Source organism: Solanum lycopersicum, chromosome 12, assembly GCF_036512215.1.
Source record: "Solanum lycopersicum chromosome 12, SLM_r2.1".
In the NCBI taxonomy this organism is placed as follows: domain Eukaryota; kingdom Viridiplantae; phylum Streptophyta; class Magnoliopsida; order Solanales; family Solanaceae; genus Solanum; species Solanum lycopersicum.
Genome location: NC_090811.1, coordinates 65,574,012 through 65,590,353, shown reverse-complemented (window position 1 = coordinate 65,590,353; position 16,342 = coordinate 65,574,012). Strand labels below are relative to the sequence as shown.

At 29.7% G+C, this 16,342-nt stretch overlaps 1 protein-coding gene across 2 annotated transcripts; it reads left to right on the top strand.

The window, feature by feature from the left end:
* Positions 1–11,905: 11,905 nt before the first annotated feature.
* On the top strand, positions 11,906–15,441 carry LOC101250384 (transcription factor bHLH145-like). 2 transcript variants are annotated; one of them, XM_010316283.4, is made up of 5 exons: positions 11,906–12,270; positions 12,716–13,396; positions 13,529–13,683; positions 13,785–14,857; positions 14,982–15,441. In XM_010316283.4, the coding sequence occupies exons 4-5, from the start codon at positions 13,802–13,804 to the stop codon at positions 14,985–14,987; spliced, it is 1,062 nt and encodes a 353-aa protein (XP_010314585.1). In that variant the 5' UTR covers positions 11,906–12,270; positions 12,716–13,396; positions 13,529–13,683; positions 13,785–13,801; the 3' UTR covers positions 14,988–15,441. The 2 variants fall into 2 exon arrangements, with proteins under 2 accessions (XP_010314585.1, XP_010314584.1); XM_010316282.4 differs by having other exon boundaries at positions 13,785–15,019.
* The last annotated feature ends 901 nt before the right edge of the window (positions 15,442–16,342 follow it).

Sequence of the window (16,342 nt, the reverse complement as noted above, 5' to 3'; positions counted from 1 at the left end):
GCTTGATTTCAATTCTTCGGTGGAGGTAGGTTATGGTTTTCATGCTTTCATAGTAAACTCTTAATAGAGAATGATATGTATTGGTAGTATTGTAAACCCTACTATATGCTTAATTGTATGTTTGCATGAATATGATTATGTGATTGTGATAAGATAACATGATGAAAATATTGAATCCCAAATCTTGAAAAGAAACTTTAATATACATTATTAATGATGATGCCTTGGTATAGAAGAAGGCTTGATGAATTAAAGTAATGGGATTGATGATGCCTTGGAATAGAGAAGGTTTGATGATTTACAGAATGATATTAGTGGATCGGAGTGTCACGTTCCGACACATAGTATTAGTGGATCGGGTGCCACGTTCCGGTACCACGATAGCATATGAGGATCGGAGTGTCACGTTCCGACACTAGGATAGTATATGGATCGGGTGCCACGTTCCGGTACCAGGATAGAATATGGATCGGGTGTCACGTTTCGACACCAGGATAGTATATGGATCGGTGCCACGTTCCGGTACCAGGATAGAATATGGATCGGGTGTCACGTTCCGACACCAGGATAGTATATGGATCGGGTGCCACGTTCCGGTACCAGGATAGAATATGGATCGGGTGTCACGTTCCGACACCAGGATAGAATATGGATCGGGTGCCACGTTCCGGTACCAGGATAGAATGAGGATCGGAGTGTCACGTTCCAACACCAGGATAGTATATTGAGGAGCGGAGTGTCACGTACCGACACGAGGGGAATAAAGATAATGAATTTTGAAATATGTTAATATATCCAATCTAATAAACTTAATTCCCAAATGAGTATGGTGTTGAGGCTTGAGCCCTCATGGATGAACTTGATGGTACTTATTGATGATTATAATTCTTGTTGTTGCTACATGTTGAGTTTTATAGTTGATTTACGATAATATTGATATATACTGTTCCCTATTTTGAGTTGGTCGATGATATCTACTCAGTACCCGTGTTTTGTACTGACCCCTACTTTTATGTTTTTCTTCTTGTTATTTGTGGAGTGCAGCAAATGTGCCGTCATCTTCGACTCAACAGTAACTCAAGCCAATCTTCGTCACACCGGATCTTCAGGGTGAGCTAACGCTTCTAGCTTGGACTGGATCTTATCCTTCATGTCTTGATGCCTTGAACTTCCGGCATGGACTACCTTCTTATGTATTTTTAGCTTCTAGAATACTCTTAGTTTAGTCATTTGATTGTAGATGTTCTTGTGGTGATGACTTCCAGGTTTTGGGAATAATAGATGTTGAATATTGATAGTTATTGAATTGGTTTTTATTTAATGAGTTTAAGTCTTCCGCATTACTTTCTGTTGATATTATGTTGAAATGTTAAGGTTTAGATTGGTTGGTTCGCTCACATAGGAGGGGAAGTGTGGGTGTCAGTCGTGGCCCGGATTTGGGTCGTGACAGGAGGAAAATCATAAAAGATAACCATGAGAGAGAAAAAAATTAAATGAGAGAGAATTAACAATTTGAAAAGATAAATATGAGAGAGAATGTTTTTTTTTTTTAAAAAAAAAAGATATATAGAATTAATTGAAAAAGAGAGATAAAACAGGAAGAAAATTGGGACACATAAATTTTTTAAAAAAATGACATTTTTGACATTATTGCTAATATTTATAAAGTATGGATATTTTTACTAAATATGTTATTTATTTTGACTAGTTTACTAATTTTTCCTAAATATAATGTACATATTGGTTTGGTCCAAAGAACACTTCCACATCTTCAACCAACAAGAAGAGATGGGCTAAAAGATGAAGAGTTAACCGCATTGAATGAAAATTATGTAGTAAAGTCATTTTATCTTTGTGCGAACCCTCACATTCGATTAAGACATGAATGAGCAGCCTTAGCGATCTCTCTCTCTATCGAGGCCTTTTTTTCGATTGAAAAGTAACGAAGGAAATATGGTATTAGTTATTGAGTTTAATGAGTTATATGTATAGGTATAATATTAGGTTGGTGTAATAGTTAATTGAGAGAAAATTTTTATAGTGATAAAAATATATTTAGGTAGGTGTCACATAGGACAACTAGAGTGGAGACGTATATAACTTAACAATTCAAAGGTAAATATGAACCAGAAATTTGGCAATAAAGGAAAATACATCAAAAAAGTATGACAAGATAAACATAACTAACTATTTCTGAGTGTATAAAAGTAAAAACGATCTTTTTTTCGATTAAAAAAATACGCCTTTCATCCGAGAATAGTTGTTTACTATATTGAAAATAATTGTTCAACAATATTTGTTCAGTTTAGAAAATAATTTTTGTGTCTATTTTTAAACTTGCTATTATATATTATTTATCATCTAACACATTAGTCAAAAAATATTAAATTTAATAAAGTCAAAGGATAAAATAGTAATATTATCCTTATAAGCTATTGTTTCTTAAGAGGTGTGTCAAATTAATAGTAGACAACTATTGTTTGGATACAGGAGTATATAGTAACGTTATCCTTTTAATTTTCGTATAAAAATGTCAATTTGTATAGTCTTTACAAACAAAAAGAAAACGATTGCGATCAATTTTATAAATTTCCCTATATCCAACTTCTGATTTAACATTCATATTAATCCACGACTTTATTAATCCAAGCATAAAATTACCTTATTCCATTCAAAAATTACGATACGATTTAATAAGCTCAATAATTTTCATTTAAATAAATATCATAATTTATAAAAATTAAAATTTTGAATTCGAATCTGATTATTCGTAACACCATTTTAGTTGATGTAAAGGGTTGACGTTTAATTTGGTTCAATATTCGAAGGGCATGCGAAGGAGATCTCTCTGTGTTTGAGATTTGCACACTTGCTCACCTATTGCTATCTATTATTGGAATTTGGAAAAAGTGAACAAAGAATTCACCCTTAACCATGCTCTCTTGCTTTGGACAAATAGAAAATATATCTAGTTCATGTATTAATTTTTGTATAAATTATTACTTGTAATAGTTGATTATTTTCTCTATTTTTAATTATTTGTTCTCTTTTTTATAATTGTTTTTGATTACTTATTTATTTTAACAAATTAAGATAGAACAATGTCTTTTTACCTATTATATCCTCAACTAAATGACTCATTACTTTAAAAAATATAGAATTTTTCATCAGCTTAATAATTAATAGGGGTAAAATGGTAAACTCGTTATGTCATTAATTATTTTCTTAGTAGATGTGTAAATTCAAAGGTAGACAAGTAAAAAAAAAAACAGAAGGAGTATAAAGTAAATAATGTAGTCATTTGGAAGAGTTTTTAATCTTAGTCATGGTCCAAAATCGAATTGAATAAAACGGTATGCCTATTTTTATATATATTAAACTTGACCGCGTCACTTATATTTTTATTTACATATAAATAGTGAAAATATGAAGTGAAAATAAAATAAATACAACAACTAAAGGATTAAAGAAATAACAAAGAGAGAATATTAATATAAACAAATGACATGCATATATTGACTTGATATAACTATTCGTTGCGAATAAATTTTTCCTTATAACACTCATTCTAACATGAATCTTACAATATACTATTTAACAACGTCTCGCGTATGCCCCTCCATTTAAATATTGTCACAATTTTAATCGTCTTATAAATATTTTTTTCAATTTTATATTCTTCTAATTTCAGAATCTTAAAAAATAGCGGCAATATTAGAGGAAGAAACAAAACCCAAAGGACCAAATTCACAAAATACACGATGGATAAATTAAATATACAGTAGTATTATATTATAAAAATATAAAATATACAAAAATAAAATAAAATAAAATAAAAATAAAAAATAAAAAAAAGCACGCTCTCCATCAGTGACGGCGCAATCGAAGCTATTTTTCCGGAACAACCGCTGTGTTGATTGACTGACTCACTACTTTTTACTTTCACATGCCAAATCCTTTTCGGTTTTTTTCATTTATTTTTATTTGTCTAAAATAATAATATTTATTATTAAAAAAATAGTTAAGTATATATTAAAAAATTAAAATATAATCCATTATATACTTTTTGTTTTTGTCACTAGTAATTATTCTTAAATTAATTAACATATAAAAATGTAAGTAACAAACATATACATGCACTCTAATATTTTAGTTGTCTTTTTATTTTATCGGAGAGAAAAAAATACAAAAAGTGCCCAAGGATATTATTTGACTTATTCCTTAGAATAATAATAAATATTTTTTATGTCATATTTTAATTTATATGAACAAATAAAAATATTTTTTATGTCGTATTTTAATTTATATGAACAAATAAAAATAGACGGAGTGAAACCAAATATCCTCCTAGATATTTAGTGGTAGCATGCGTGCGATCCCCAAAACCAAAGGGGGCAATAAACAATTGTTTGACCTTTTGGTTTTTACCTCATCACTTTCTAACCATTGAAGATAGTAATTGGTCAATGTTAGTAATTAATTTTATTTAGATACTTTAGTGAGGAAATTTCACAAATAGTTATTAAAATAAATTTAATTAAATTTCATAGCTATAGTTTATTAATTATGATTTATAATAATATGTTAGAGGAAGCAGAGAGGCGAGCGGGATTGGAAGGAGGAGGAGAGAGGCGAGTGAGATTGGAAAAAAAAGGAGACATGCGAGTGACAGAATTGCCAAAGACGAATTGTATATGTATATGTATATTAGATAATTGTATATGTCTAGCTGATATAAATATGTACTGGTATATTTGGCGAGCGAGATTAGGAGAGGGAGGAGAGAGACGAAATACAATATTGGTCATATAATTGTATATGTATATGTATAATTTGTAATTATAATTGTATATGTATATGTATAATTTGTAATTATATATGTATAAGTGAGGAGAGAGGCGAGAGAGAGGAAGAGAGGAGAGAGAGAGGAAGAGAGGAGAGAGGCGAAAGTAACTATATCTAAAATTAAAGTTTGAAGTGGTAATTAATGGAAACTATAGTTATATTAGTTAATTAACTAATGCTCGCTCCTTCAATTTTTATTTGTCATGTTGCATTTTTCGAAAGTCAATTTGACTAATTTTCAATGTTAAATTAGATTACATTAATTTAATATTGTAAACAAAAAAATTAGATATTCAAAAACAATATGAAAAGTACTATAAATAACTTTTTTTTGCATATCAAATTAAAAAATACATCGTAAAATATTAGTCAAAATTCTTATAGCTTAACTCGTAAAAAGAAAATCATAACAAATAAAAATGGACGAACAAAGTATATGTTTATTTATCCACATAATTTCCCCTATTTTAATTGTGATCTATTTTAGTTGAACACCTAATTAGAAAAATTCAAATTTTGGTTTTTAAGATTTTGTTAAGTTGAGGTAATTTTACCACTTCCTTCTCATATATTATGCACAAATAATAATGATATTATATGATATTTTTTGGGCTTGATTGGTGGTTAAAAGGTTGCTAATAATGAAGAATATAATCATAGAATATCATTAATGGTAGTTGGGGAATATAGATATGGCCTATGAGATTCTTGATGGTGAATTAAAATAGCTCAAATGAGTGTATTAAAATCGTTAGTTCAAATTATTTAATGTGTTAAACCAAAATATCACATAAAATGAAAAATATGATTTTCATGAAAATTTATCATAAAAGTCTACGTGGTAACCAAAACTTTGTATCTCAGCCTACACACATCCAAATTTAGAGAAAGCAATTACATGCTAGGTCATGACACAATTTTCCTCATTTCATGTTGTGTTTTATGATTCTCTCAATATGTGGAGGGGCAACTCAAACACTATATATATTGACTTATTATAAGTGGAAGCATATATTATATAGACATATATAATGACATTACTTCATCTTCCACCAACATATTATTGGCTTGTTATTGAACCCAATATTTTCTGTTGGGTTGACATAGGCAAAAAGAAACTATTCACATCTAAAGCACTTTCATAAGTTCATATTTGTGTCACCTGATTTTTTGAAATTTACCGATTCAACTTATTCAGATTTGTTTTACATATATAAGGTAATCTTCACTTCGACAACGTTTCTTATCAACAATTCATATTATGACTTAAACATGAGATCTCTGACCAACTATAAAATAGTCTCATTCATTCCACCACACTCCTTGATCTCGATGGGCTTTTCCTAATTGTTACTTGCATTGCAACTCACTCTTTTTTGTCGATGGGAAAATAAGATGAAGTCCCACAAACTTATATTATTTACACATATTCAAAACTTGAACATCACAATTAATTACTAGGAGAACATATATGATGAGGAAGTTCATGTTTACTTACCCTCCAAGGGAAACAAACATGCAAAAAACTAGTTCCAAAAATGATGTTCCATAACTCCTAAACTCATGAAATGTTCTCTTTCATCCAACATATATATGTGTGTAAATTGCATATATTATTAATTAATATGGCAAATTAATTAATTAATAAGTTCTTTAACAGTATGAGAAATGATGCATCCCATGACCTAAAGCCATAAGACATCATGATTTTATTAGTAATTTTTTTTATTAGGTTAATGGATAAATCAAAACTAGGTACATTAGTTAGGACCAAATTATATATGAAGGTTACCACTTACCACTTTGTATTAATGGAAATCCCCCACCCTCACTTTTTTTTATTGATGAAAAAAAACACAAAATATGTCAAATACTAGAAATAAAAGATTTTTTTGCATCACAAATCAATATAATATTAATTTATGTAAAACATGATTTTTTCAAAAAAAAAAAACTACGTAACGAAAAACATATTTTCATTGATCCTAACGTATCAGTATGAAAACATTATTTTATTTTTATTTTTTAACTGATTCAATCAAAATATCTGAATGAATAGGCTAAACATTTTTCTTTTAGTGGTGGACCTTTTCATGTTTAAAGTGTAATAAGAGATCTAGAGATAAAAAGTGTAAGAAGTGGGTTGAATTAGAATATAGAATATGTTATTAAGTGATGGTGGGGTGAGTAATTAATATGAAGCATGCAAAGGGATTCCCCTCCTTTATATTTTGCACTTTTTGTATTGGGTTTGTGGGTAATAATAGAAAAATATATTACTTAGTAAGTACTATATATTAAAGTTTGAAAAAAGAAATTTAGCTTTACAAGCGTGGAAATTTTCTGTTGGAAAATCCACAAACACAACAAAATGGGGTTTCATGTCCCACCAATATTCTCACTATCCCATCTTTAAAAAAAAAATATTTATATTAAATCATATAATTTAGCATAATTAAGTGATAAATTGATGCGTGAATGTATATTTGTTACTGGATGAATATCGATATCAAATATGAGTAAGTTATAAATATTAAATGCGTAAAGAAAAAAATAATATTCAATTGAAAAGTTATATTATATCATTCTGATTATTTTTATGAAATCGCTTTTATAAATATAATTTGAAATGAGTCTGAAATTTGAATTTTCATAATTCATTTAAGTAGTATGAATTCCCCAAAGGATTTTTTAAATTTATTTTTGAACATAATGATTAATATTAATGAAATTTATTAGTCAATTAATCATGAACCCCAAAGCAATAATTTTGCATAGGAAAAACCCGTGATCACATTTTATAAGTTACTGTATTTGAGTTGATAAAATTAATTATATGATCATGACATAAAGATTGGACATAAGTGCCCCCATGTGTGCCTCTTTTTGTAAATATAAAAATAAAATCTATAGTGCAACTTTTTTTTCCCTTTTGCTTTAATATTTATTTATAGTGCATCTTTTTGAAATGCTATAAAAAATGATTTAATAGTTAGCCTGAAATAAAACCAATCAGATGTATATTCATATAAAAGTTAATGAAAGTCATTAGAGATATTAATACACCTCAATGCTTCATGTTTGTAATTATTATCATATAGAAATTTAAAAATTAATGCAAGATTAAGAGTTGATGATTTAGAATTTTAAGGGACATTACCGAGTTTGAACCCATTTGTAAATATTGAATTAAGAAAAATACAATATAGTTTTGTATGTTACATACTTTTAGATATTTATCCTGAAAAATATATAATAATAAAATTATAAAAATAGTTTAATCACGTTGTATCAAGAAAAATATATAATAATAATGCAATAAATCATATCACTTTTATTTGGAATTTTCAAAGTTGGAGTTGTGTTCGATCAGACTTTCAATAAAAATATTTGAAATTTGAATATATATGTTTTTCAAAAAAAAATTATGAAAGATGATTTAAACATGAAATATAATGTAAATGTGTTTATTTTAATTTAAATATAAAATCCCAAATACATTTGAATATTAAAAATTTATAAAAGTAAAAAAGATTTTTGGGTGTTATCAAATTCCAAATAAAATATTAAGTTGTTTATCGAATTTATTAATCAAACGCCGATAAATTTCAAATAAAGTGAAAAATTATCTAAGATAGAATTAGTATATATATTTATATTTCTTTGTGGGTGGGTGTAGGACTACTGAAAACATCAAGGACCTCCAAAAAAATTGTCTTACTTCCAATGAAGTGGTAATTACTGTAATTAATATCTATTAATCTTGAGTTAATTACTTTTTGACACGTATTAAATGGAACAATAAATTTATACTTTATTATTAAGAGTAAAAATTAAATAAAATATTTTTCAATACAGATGAAAGAAGTATGGAGTGGAATCTTGATTATTGTACGAAAAAAGATAATTAAAGCAAGTATGGAGGATGATTAAATTAGAGATTAATTAATTAAGACGTGCCTAGAGGAATCCTTTTGCTTTTTACATTGCTATAATTATGTATTACTCTACATTTAATTAAAAAAAATTAGTGTAGTGATGGAAGGTTTAAGTATATTATAATATATATATATTGCCACCAAAAGTGAAATAATCTTGATTTATATTGTTCCCTCCACTCCAAACAACATGCATTTAATTTATCAAAGCATCTTCTATTATTATCCAAAGTTTAAATTTAATTATGGTTTATAAATTAATTAATGTCTGCATTGGATCTTCTCATCTGTACAAAAGATTTGTTTTCAGATAATCAAATGATGGTCTCTAGGGTTATTTATATGTTTATAGTACATTCAATTTCATTTCTTTAACTAATTAATAATTAACTACTTATTGTTTATTTTATATTTCTTTGTCTTCCTTTTTTTTTTTTAAGTATATGATTGTACTGCCTCGATTTGTTTAATTTACAATACTATAATCTTAATTAATAAAGTGTTCCTAATACATAATGTCGAAGTCAAATTTTCACAGGAATATTCAAAATTTAATATATATATGTAATTTTTTTTAAAAAAATTATGATTATAATTTTTCGCTTTTGATGAAATTTCTGATTTCTCGGATGAAATATAAATTCATTATAACCTTGGCCTAGTTTAGTAAACACCAAATATATAGATATATATGTTTTTTATACTGACCTTTTTAAATAACAACTCATAAGCTTTAATTAGATGGGGTATTCCATGTATGTCACATATTATAACCTAACAAATATCTAATTTAGGTATTATTAGAGCAAATAGTCAAAGAAGGGAACATTAGAGAATTTGACTATCGTTTTCGATTACTCACCTGCTTTAATATTTTTATATTAACAAAAATATATTTAAATCAAGGAAATAAATACGAAAAGAGTAATTATACATCATCTGTTAGACGCTAGAGTATATATACATCTTTTACAAAATGATGAAAGTATACATATACTACTTTATTAGCGATTCGTATATTCACAAACTTGAGAGATATATATTTGTCTCTTTACGTGCATAATCAACTTTTAAGTTCCTTAGTTGTATACTATTATTTATACATATTACATAAAATTTTAAAGTATGGATACAAGATTTTAACTCAAACATTACTGAATTCAATCAAATTCATAACTTTCTCAGTAACTCCACCCGCAAATGTAGGCTATAAAATTCAACACTATTAGAACGACTTCTTGATTTTATTTTAAAAAAACATTGCACTATGAGGTGGATGATGTAAATGCCAACTAGCATGATTGTTAAATATCTTTGGCAATAATAATAAAAATCTCTATATATATAGCAAGTCTAAGGTTTATAGTGAAAGTTACTAGACAGTAGTGTATGTATGGGCATGACTAGCCAAAGTGCAATAGTTAATATTTTGCATGCTATAATCATGTAGTATTTCACTACTATGTATTATTATTATTATTATTATTTATAGTAAAGTAAAAGAAAAAGTGATTCAAGGTTGAAGAGTAAAGTAGTCATAGTAGTAATGTTTGATTAAACATTTCTTGCAAAGTGTGTGGAATAAAGCTGTTATTTTTTCTATTTTTAATGATGAAAAAGTTTTATTGTACTACTATTTGTTATTTCACCATTTTCTTTGTTCTTAGCTCTTCTTGCCCCTTTAACCCCCCTCCCCATCATTTTAAAAAAAATATTATGAATAACTTGATCGAATAATTGAATTCGAGTCAAGTAAATCCATTAAAAGGTAACAAAAATATGTTGCAAAGTGTCATATTGAAAAGTAACTTTTACTTTATTCTAAAAATTCCTAATTGAAATCTGAATAAAGAAATACTTATAACCCAAATCGAACGTTTAGTAGTTCATCACATCCTTGTTCATAGTTGAAGTTTAAATTATTTTAGTGGATTGAAATTATATTTGGATATAGTGAATCTTGATAATCAAGTAGCCATAGCTAGTTAGATGGGGGCCTACATTGTGCTTGTATCATTCATGGTTTGAATGGTCAAGTTTCAAATGATTGGGTGTTCTCCTTCCACATTGGATACTTACCCCTTTTAACATTGCTAATTCAATGGTAAAATTACCTCCAAAAAGGGGATTATTAAAAAAAAGAAGGGACATTTAATTCAATTTATAGAGGTGAAAAATTAGTAGTACTAAAATTTATAGATATAATAGTTATTAAAAGAAATAAAAGCAGTACAATAACAAAAATAATGCTCTCCAAAGCGATATTTAATGTAAAATTGAGAATGAAATTTGAAAGATTTGATTTTTCGCTTGACAAAATAAAAAATCTCTATTAAATGCCACTAATTTTTCATGTTCTTTATAGTCTTGTTTGGTTTTGAGAGCATGTAAGAAAAAATAATATGATATAGTAGATTTTATCTTTATTCCATAAATAAAAACACTCAAAAATTCGAATTCATCGCACCACTGCCAACTTCGCACATTTTCTTATTGGGGTTTCTGCACACGACCTCATATAGTGCTTGTAAACCCCTAACCAATAGACAAGCCTTCGGCTTGTTTTAAGAGACTACAATTTATGTATATATATTTATAAAACTAAAATTTAATTACTGTCTGCGCATTTTTTCTTTCACATACATGAACAATCTCAGTTTCACTTTCACTAATCTTATCCATCACGAAATCATTCTAACCTTGTTCAAAATATTTTTATTTCTAATCTTATCGTTCCTATCATGTCTGTACCTCAATATCTGTATTTCCACAACTTCCATCTTCTAAACCTTAGAGTGGCCTACACTTTGCTCCAATTAACTTAAAAAATCATCTTCCAAAATTTATAAATAAAATTAGTTCAATACATTACCAAATAATGATTTATTTCTATTTTTTTTAGAGAAAGAAAAAACAAGTGGAATCCTTCTAGACCAAAAAATAAAAAACAAAAAAATTAAAGGTGATATGATTATACACTAATCCAAGCGTGCGTTTCGCACGCATGAAAGCAATTAATTTCAGCAACCAAACTTTAAAATGTCTTTTTTAAATTATTTAATAAAATAACTCGTAACAGCTACGATCTCTGTTATAATTTCTGTCATTTTGATGAACACTCTATGTATTGAATAAATTTTTATTTTATAGTAGTCGCAAATCACATAAAAATATAAATAATATTAGGCAAATTTTATACAATAAATTCGAATAGTCATCGTCCAAATTAATTGAGTTACGAATAACCACCTTCCAAATCGATTAAGTCGGAACAAATGACTTGAAATGTTTTTTTTTTCTTCTTTTTTTCGTCATTTTTATAAGTCTATATTAGTCTCCACCCTTATCTTTGACTGTACTCTACTTCTCTCCTCTCTCTCTATAATTCCCTCTGCTTTTACTCTCTTACCATCAAAAAAATTCAAAAATCTCTCTGGGTTTTTAATTATACTCAATTTGGGTTTTGTTTCTGCGATTTTCATTCACTGTAAGTTCCTAATTTTTCCCTTTTTCTTGATAATGTACTGGTGATTTCGTATTTTCTTTTAATCTATTTGCTATGAATCAGTTTTTGATTACATGGGGTTTGTGTTATTATGGTTGGGTTCTGAATTCTAAATTATATGGATTTTTTCTTGCATTTTCTGCTGTATTTTTCACTACTGTGCTATAGATTTTGACAAAAATTAGAAAACTTATTCACACTGATGTTTCCAAGATCCAATTTTTACACTACTTTAGTACTCTGAAACAAAGAATAAAGTAACTAAAAGCAAAAAAGTACAAATCTTTGGTCTAATTAGTAATAATTATCCCACTAATCAGGCGTGCTATTACAAGATTCTTAACCTTGTTCATTTTTTTCTCATAATATGTTTATATGATATTATTGACTTTGTAAACTGAGGTTGTTTGTGGTACTGTTTTTGCAGGAGCTTTGAGAGTTGGTGAAAAGCACAGAAAAACAGTAGTCTTGAGGTTATTGTTTAAATTGAGGAACAGTATGCTGTGTTGTTGTCTATCTGTTGATGTTTATCGAAAAGTCATCTCCTTGAACTTGTACTGTCATGTAATTCTGTAGAAGTAGGAAAAAAGAAGAGTTTATTTGTGAAATCTTGATTAGTTTTTCAGTTTTTGAACCTTGGGAAATTGTATTCTTGTTAGTAATCTTCCATGGGATCCACACATTTCATTGTCATACCGTGTTATGTTCTGAGGATTAGCTGAGAATCTATTCCTCTTCAGAATACTTAGTTTTACTGGTGTTGTCTTTGTTGTTGAATCGGGGATTATCGGGGATATTAGTTTTCACTGTTGCTAGTTAATTTTGGGTGTGGTTATCTTTGTCATTTCTTCTAAAAAGTAGATTGAGTTAATTGCGCGGAGTAGTATTGTTTTCCAAGCATTTTTTGGGGGGAGTTGTTTGAAATCACTGGTGTTTTTGATTGTTCTGGTGGAAGATTGTGGTTGAAGGGTTGGAACAAGTAGTTATGGTGTGCCAAGCAGCTGGCCAGACAAGATTTCGGGCATTAAAACATGAAAATGGAATTGCGGGGTGTGCCACCATAATTGTTAGAGTTATAGCATGCTTTCAACCTCTTCAGGATTGCCAGGTTAGCGTTCGTCATGTTTCGTTATTTTGAATTAAGATTTCAACATTAGTGTATTTGTTTTACCCTTGATCTTTGCCTTTTTTTTGTACTTTGTCGTGGAAGAAAGCTGATTTCTGTTCTTGTTTATTTCAGGCTGAATATTTCCGACAGTTGTTGAAACCTGTCACGTAGTTTCGTCTTTCTTGTTGTTGCATCTTAGTTAAGCTGGATTTTTTTGGATTTTCTGTTGTTTCTCAAGTGTACAAGGAATAATCTGCAATTTGTATTACCTGAGTTATTTAGAACTGGTAAGTTTTGCAATTTCTCTTTTCTTCGAAATTTGTATTGTTTTGATGTTTTTATATATGGATCTTCTGGTTAAATGGATGTTATTTGGTTTGATCATCAGGTGATTGTTGTGGTTGAATGGAAAGAGACTTTGTATCGTGGTTCCGTCGCCAGTATCCTGATCTGCAATCTGCCCATTCGAACTTTTCTAGTCGTGGACTCAATATTGGGCAGCAGAATTCTGTTCCTATTTACATGCCTCCGTATGCAAATGAGGTTCCAGTAAAAGGGAGTTCTCCCTTGTCGTTTTCGGGGTTGCTAGAACCAAAGGCAAGCCAACCAACTGAAGCTCACAATTGGTTCTACTGTTTACCACAGTTGCAACAGGGTTTTGCTCCTGTTTTGAGCACTGTACCGAACGAGAAGTTTGCTCCTCAGTCTGTTGACAATTACGGGGTAAATGAAGAAGCCAATGCTGGCCCCGGATTCGCGCAGAAAAGATTTCTTGTTTTTGATCAATCTGGTGATCAAACAACTTTACTTTACAGTTCTCCAAATGGTACTCCTGTGCAATGCCTACCCTCTTGGCATCCAAAATCCGCTGCACCTTGTCATCTGATTAAGGAAGGCCAACAGATTTTAGGGAACGGAATTTGTCCATCTGGGAAATACTCCGGTGGTGAATATTATGAAGAAAATCATAGAGATGATGTAGAAAGTGAATTGCATGAGGATACTGAAGAATTGAATGCACTACTCTACTCGGATGACGATGATAGTTATTCTGAGGATGGTGAAGAAATGAGCACAGGGCACTCGCCTAGTACTATGACAGCTCATGATCTACCATCGTGGCATGACGAGATGGGTGAAGAAGTTAATAGTTCAGAATGGCCAAGCAAAAGGCGTAAGCAGTTAGATGGTGGCTGTGATATACCACCATCACTCGTGGATACTGCAACGTCTGCAAAACCCTTTACTTGTTCCGACTTAGAAGATGATGCAGAATCCAGTTGTGGGAACAGTCATAATAATCAAGTTTCAGAATTGGTTTCTCTATCTGGGAAAAAGAGGCCAAGAAAAGATCAAATTCTTGAGACGATAAGCATTTTGCAGAAAATAATCCCCGGAGGGAAAGGAAAAGACTCGATGGATGTCATTGATGAAGCAATCTGTTACTTGAGATCCTTGAAGGTGAAAGCCAAGTCTCTAGGACTTGATACTCTTTGAGCTTCTATGCTCCTGCTGATCAGGTACTAGAAGTATCGGTACTCGTTACATATTGTTCTGACTGATGTTTTTGTGAATAAATAAGCAGAAATAAGCTCAAAGTTTCGTATGGTAAAGAGGACTTCTCTGAATCTCGTAAGCTAGAAAAGCAGATCGAAGACCCCCTTATGGCTTCCTAATTCCATCATTCTATCTAAGCAGTAGCTGTGCTTTTGAAGTTTTTAGTCATGTCTCGTTCATATCTCTCAGTTAACGAGTCGATGACATATACCTCAGTTAGGATCCTCTGGAAGTTGTTGCTCTTGCTGCACTCTCTTGCTCTTCTCCGCGTGATCTTGTCAAGTTGCAACCATTTGCTGTTTTCCTTGTCTAATGGCAGCAATTGTAGCGGCGATGCTGTCTTTCTTTTAGCTGTTACTTTAGGTACATGTTGCTCTTGTTCCTTAACAAGTTTGTATATTTTTTCGTTCAATATGCTACTAGTTTCATTCCATGTATGTTTTGTTTATTCGAAATGGCTAATGTAAACTGGATTTTGTGTGTTTTAAGCTTGTTTCTTGATGCAACATGAACACATTTTTGTGTAATTGTTATTGATAGTTATGTGATGAGTTTAGTTTTGTGCATACTTGCATTGTCCACTCAAGGTGTGTTCGATACGGAGGAAAATATTTTTCTCTTCTTTCGCGTTTAAATATTTAGGAAAACAAGTATCTTGAAAATAACTTTCATAATGAAAGTATGAAAACAAATGCTTGTCTCCTCCCTCACTTCTACAACCACCCACCCCAACTCATAATATTATCTGGTTGTATACCAAACACAAGAAAATAAGTTTTTACGAAAAATATTTTCCTTTCGTATCGAAAACACACTTAGAGTTGGCCATTCCATAGGCTCAGTGGGTGTTTAAGCAAAGGGCAAAAAACAAAAACAAAAGTAGAATAAGAGAACTTTTGAAAAATAATTACTAGTAGTTATGTAATATTTGATAAGTAAAGATAGCAACATCCAACAGACATTGAACCACTAGTTATGATATTGAAATTTTGTGGACATGTCTCATTCATGTCTTAGCTGTGTATATGGCCAAGTGCATATTTGGTGAGTAATTTGGGTCCCAACTATCATTTTCTTGCTCCTTTTTACTTGATCATGTCATGTTACTTACAAATCATGTGTATTGTATCAGTCGGGTTCGGAGTGAATGATGTGTATGCAATCTCAGTTAATTTTATCTGGTAAATATAGAAAAACTCTTATCCAAATTTATTGATTTTGATTCGAGTAAAACATATCACACGTTAAGTATGTAAAGTAAAGATAATGAGGAATAGAGTAATAACAACAACAAAATAATACGATAAAGTACTAAAAATAAAATAATTAAAGAGTAATAATTATGAAACTGAAAACTTTGGTATATAAACCAATTATGTTTAAAAAAGG

Bases quoted from the DNA above. Each gene is read 5' to 3' on its own strand.
- LOC101250384 (XM_010316282.4), top strand. From the start codon at position 13,802: ATGGAAAGAGACTTTGTATCGTGGTTCCGTCGCCAGTATCCTGATCTG.